The sequence below is a fragment of the Nematocida homosporus genome (genome assembly GCF_024244095.1).
Source record: "Nematocida homosporus strain JUm1504 chromosome Unknown 4355, whole genome shotgun sequence".
NCBI classification, from domain to species: domain Eukaryota; kingdom Fungi; phylum Microsporidia; genus Nematocida; species Nematocida homosporus.
The window spans coordinates 1-5,277 of NW_026250595.1; the positions used below are offsets into that span (position 1 = coordinate 1).

Here is a 5,277-nt window from a genome sequence, read left to right on the forward strand (position 1 = left end):
CAATCACAGATGCACATTTATTGAATTAGCAACTAGTACTTAACAACAATCTTCTTTTCCAGATAGAAGTTCTGTATCTTCCTGTTAATCCAAAGGAAGGAGGTGATAAACACAACGATTTTCAAAAAGACGGACCAGACAATAACACGGAAGATACCATTGGTCGCTTGAGTGTACTCCATCTCATCCATTCGGTCCTTTTCTTGAAGTTGTAAGATTTCTTTGGAGATGTTAATGCAGTCCCTAATTCGCTTATCTTTGTTGCGAATTTGTGAGTCAGCATGTGAGTAAATACTAGGATCTTCGGGTCTTCCTTCATACGTCACTACATCCAAACCTATCTCAATGTTTGGATCGTCCTCTAGTTCCGAAACAAGTCGGAATAAGAACATATAGTACCCAGCATTAGTTGAAGTCCATAAGAAGTTCATTTTTGAGCCAGAATGTGACATTTTTGAGATATAATGTTTGGCACTTACTGTTGTTAAAGAGTGCCAGTCCTTGGTTGGGGACTCGTATATAGCCATCTCGACTTTGACATCATCCTCATCATTGGTGTACCGAGATGAATCACTACTTCCATGGCCCTTTTTGAAGTTTACTTCACTCCAATTATCACTGGCACCCCGGCGCATATACACTTTTACTTCAGATAAAGTCACTGTTGACTTCTTTAACTCCTTGATTACTACAATGGGCGCTTTAGCCTGGTATAACTCAATAAACCCATAAACACTTGCAAGACACAACAATAAAGTAACTAGAAGACTTTTCATCTAAGTCTGACAAAAAACTAAACATTTAATACCAAGATCTTAGATTAGCTAGTTGAGATAGCTTTTTGGTAAGGTCTGTGTTGTGATATATCTTGTTTCTGAAAGTTTGGGAGGTAGATATGCTTAAAGCACCAATTATTGTTGGAGTGAATAGGGAAATTCTGATTGGATTAGTTGTCAGTAGTAAACTTGGAGTTTTTTTGAATATACATGAGACCAAAGCTTATCTTTTGGGTTAAGATAGGACTGGCCGCTGTGGCTCTTCTGGTGGTTATTCTAGGACTTCTAGGAATACACTTTCTTTTGGCTGATAGGCAAGTAGTTGAAGTTCCTGGTGGTCCGGTTAGTTTGTATGAGAACAATACGTGTGTCCGACTGGTAATTACTGGGAAAGTTGTTGGGGCGGGCTGGGAGGCCCAAAGTCCGAAAACTTTGGAGTTTACGGATGCCGAAATAGATATGTCGAGTATGGCTTCGATGCCAAGTGAGTTGGAGAAGAAGTTGGCTAAGTTGGCCAAACTGACTATTTCGGAATTGCAAATTGACTTAGTCCGGCCTATTACAGCCTCTAGTTTGGCAGCACTGGAGAAGTTTGTGATTGCTAAGAAAGTAAAGCCGGGCAAAGTACTGCTGAAAGAGTGCAAGGCTAGTCAAGTCTCGAAGCAGTTGCTGACATTTGTGGCGAGTGTGCCTACTTTGGAGCTGAACCAAGTGTCTTATGATGCTCCTTTATTTCAGGATCTAGCTAAGACAGCGAGTGCATCGTTGAAGACATTGATCGTGGTGGGATTAGTTGATTATCATGCGGGCCAAGAAGGTGTGCTTAATCGGTTCAATGTGAATGCTTTGGTTCTGGGTGAGATTTCGGAGAGTAGTCAGTTACTGGCTTTTGCTAGTGAGAATAAGTTTGTTAAGTTAGCACAGGTTTCTGTGCGACATTGTGTGATTGATAAGGTTGAGCTGGTTTCGGACTTGGCTCCACTATCTGGCCTCAAGAAAGTCGCTCTGAACAACACAACTATTCTGCAGTCGTGTAATTTGAGTGTGCTGGATGGCGCTGATTTGGAAGAGCTATCGATTATAGATTGTCATTTGCCAGCGAACGATAAGCAACTCTTTACTTCTTTGACTAAATTGCCGAAGTCGATGACGCTTGATGAAAGTGTTTACTTGTTACTACAGCCGGATAAGTTTGTTGTTTCGCCGAATAAGCACATAATTGAAGTTCATACCCCGTCATTGCAGCCCAACCCGGAAACTATTGCCTTTACGCTACATGCAGCGAAAGATAATGAGAGAAGACTGGATATCGTTGTGTCCTACTTTGTTAAGACGGAGTCCCCAATTGTTTTTGAGTCCTGGCAGTTGCCTTTCACGAATGTGACAAATCTGGGCATGATCGTGTACCAAAACAACCAAGCTATGTTCTTTGAGGATACAGATAAGATAGTGAATATGCTGAACAAGATAGCTCAGTCGTACAACAAGTGTCCAGTTCATAAATTCATTCTTATCAATTTGTGCAACTCATATGTAGAAATGGCTAAAGAAAATGTCACTTCCCAGGCTATCAAAAGGCTCTTCTCGAAAGTTGATGAGTATGCGCTTAGCAATGTGAACATGCCTGAAAATGCCCCCTTCAATGGGTATAAGGCCGATAACGACCTAATACCCGCTACGTTTGGTGGGGTAATTGCTAAATTTGGGCCTTCGTCTACATCGAGCTCGGCTACGACTACAGCCGATGGTTGGCGCTACAAACAGATTAAGCACAAGGCTAGTCTTGATTTGTTGCTAAAGGAGCTAGACACCTTATAGTTGGGAGAACCGTTGCCTTGGCCCAAGTATATAGATGGTCTTTTCATCTATACCCAGATAGTCCTTTTAGTGTCCATATCTGGCCAGCAAAAGAGAGATCTGAGTGGGCATGCGGCAATGAATATTAACACAATATTCATTGCTAATTGTTGAAGGAGTTCGCAGGTTTGACCTAAACTTTACATTCATGTCCTAACCCCAATATAGGATTATGGTCCTGATAGTAATAAAGAGGTGTGTTCTTCTATGTGCAAGAGTTGTATATCGTTTATTGGTTAGGTTTAAGTTGGTTTGGGTTGCTGGTTGTGTTTAAGTTATGTTGATTTGATTTAAGTTATGTTGGTTTGAGTTGGTTTGAGTAACAATCACATATACATATGTCTATGTTAATATTGAGTGTTGCTGACATACAATAAACTATCTGTTGATTGTTTGTATAATAATTCGATGCCTTTGTTTTGCTGGTGTTTGTTATGGGTGATTCTATCTTTGTTAAACTAATAACAAATGTACTATCCTAAACTAAACACTGAGTCTTCTTTTTTGGAAAGCTGGCGAGTTTGAATTTGGTTTTAGTTATCGAGTTAAGATTGAGTTAGATGGGAAATAGTTAGATCAGTAGGAGTTAGAGAAGGTTGAGATAAGAATAACTTGATTATAACACGTTGGTGTCAAAAGGGTTGTTTATTACTTGATAGAACAAGTTAGATATGGGGATCCTGCAAGGGCGGTGGGGTCGAGGTAGAAGAATTGCTGGAGAGTGGGGAACATGCTAGCTCTGTCATACTGCATAGAACTTTCTTTGTGGAAAGCGGGATATCCTCACTAGTGCCCATGCGCTTGGTTCTTAATACGTGACGATTTAGTTCTAAATCAACCACAACAACATTCTTCAAATGTCTTGTGAATACATGTTTATATGCCTGTAGTATGATATGCTGTAGACTGTAAAAAGACACTAGGATGGGGCGGGGGTTAGTTACAAGAGGTACCTCTTGTTCTGGGCTTTTAGGGATATGGCCGGCTGGGTTAGACATATTGTTAGGGTTGCACACACTATCTTTTCCAGGGACTAAACTGTACCAGACAACAGGCTGGAGATAGATATTATATCGATAGTAGTTGAAGCTTATCAGACAATAAGTACAAAGAGCTATATCCTTATTAATAACCAGAATAGCTATATCGTTTGAGAAATGTGTATTGGTATTGCTACACGAGATAATATTATAGGAAGTGGCGCACTGTGTACAACGCCGCCACATTTGCTGGTCTGCCACCATATGAACCAGCCTTGATATCAGCCTCATATAAACGGTCTCAAGAGGAGGAGTTGCTTGGAATGTAGCTGCTTGGAGCGAATTGAAAAATGACCGTGATAAGCAGAAAGGATAGGAAGGGATGAAGCGAGAACCTTTGGGTATGCCATATGCTTTGGTATATGCATAGTTAACAAAGTGAAAAGTAACGTCTGAGTTATGGAGTCTTTGAAGCATAGCCCCCCAGCATTCAACTGGGTTCCCATCGCGAACTAACACCACAGTATAGACATCAGGGAGTTTAGCATTTTTCTGATTGCACGAATTCTTCGAATTACTTGAGATTTGGGTTGGTGTTGGGTTAGTAATAGCAACATCAGAGTTGTTGTCGTCGGAGGGATGTGCCGAAGGATCAGCAGTAAGAAGTTGTGAACAGGTCACTGAAACGCCTCTTAGTTTATGCAAGCGATGTACGGCCCAGGCCAGAAATGTATTAATTGGATACTTGGAAAAAGCTATCTGCAACAAAGCATGGTTATTGTTGTTGATATTAATCGGGCGAATGCATTCGACAAAAAGAGGATCGGACTTATTAGGAGACCTTTGGCTTAAGGTTATGTCACACCAACTCACTAGAATAGGAGGTTTATTTTCTTGTGAGATATTTTGAAGACGTTTAGTATCATTGGTTAATTGTTCGTAGGCATCAGAGGCATTACCGATTTTGAAGCGCGAGAAACTACAATGAATAGCGGATAGGATCTCATCTAAATGACACATTGCTTTAAAGGCGACAAGTGAGGGAGCGGCATCAAACACAGACATGATCTCAATTAAAACATTCAAAGGGAGTGGGTTAGTCGGATATATTGATTGAGTCCATATTGATCTATATTTCGTGTCGCTATTGTTTAGAAGAGACTTTCGAAAGTATATGCTTGTAATGTAATCAGACAAAAACCAACTAATCCGATCCTTTAACCCCTGGCTAATATCAGGGTGCTTCTCTAGTAGCCTAAGCCACTTATCATAATTACCATCACAATAGATAACTAAATCCTTATTAGTAAACAAACAGCTTCGCAGAAAGACAATGGTCGTCTCAAAAGAGCATCCACTAAACCGGATTCCGTTAACTTTAAGGTGAAACGGCGTTTGTAATATCTCCGGGTTGATGTGCGTATCGATAATGATAATTTCTGCAGTATCTGGCAAGTACGCAAGAAATTCAAAAAGCAAAGAATAGTCATCGTCACAATCACAATTTAGATCACTTAAATAAACATGCTGGACCGGCAATCTTTGAGGCTTTTGCTTTAGAAGCTCATTTATCTGAGAGAGCGCATTAGAGATTGAGCGGACATTCGTATAGTAGTTTAATATGCTGATATTAAACAGGTACTTGCCCGGCTTCTGTCTAGCTG

At 40.4% G+C, this 5,277-nt stretch overlaps 3 protein-coding genes across 3 annotated transcripts; 1 reads left to right on the forward strand and 2 right to left on the reverse strand.

Annotated features, from left to right (window-relative positions):
• Nucleotides 1-32: 32 nt before the first annotated feature.
• On the reverse strand, nucleotides 33-776 carry NEHOM01_2446 (uncharacterized protein; the record flags this gene model as incomplete). The annotated part of the gene is made up of 1 exon (XM_051491322.1): nucleotides 33-776. One exon carries the CDS (start codon nucleotides 774-776, stop codon nucleotides 33-35), a length of 744 nt encoding a protein of 247 aa, XP_051347282.1.
• A 210-nt stretch (nucleotides 777-986) lies between these two features.
• On the forward strand, nucleotides 987-2,594 carry NEHOM01_2447 (uncharacterized protein; the record flags this gene model as incomplete). The annotated part of the gene is made up of 1 exon (XM_051491323.1): nucleotides 987-2,594. The coding sequence occupies one exon, from the start codon at nucleotides 987-989 to the stop codon at nucleotides 2,592-2,594; it is 1,608 nt and encodes a 535-aa protein (XP_051347283.1).
• Nucleotides 2,595-3,298: 704 nt separating this feature from the next.
• On the reverse strand, nucleotides 3,299-5,277 carry NEHOM01_2448 (uncharacterized protein; the record flags this gene model as incomplete). The annotated part of the gene is made up of 1 exon (XM_051491324.1): nucleotides 3,299-5,277. A coding segment is annotated over one exon (1,979 nt), but the record flags the coding sequence as incomplete, so codon positions are not given.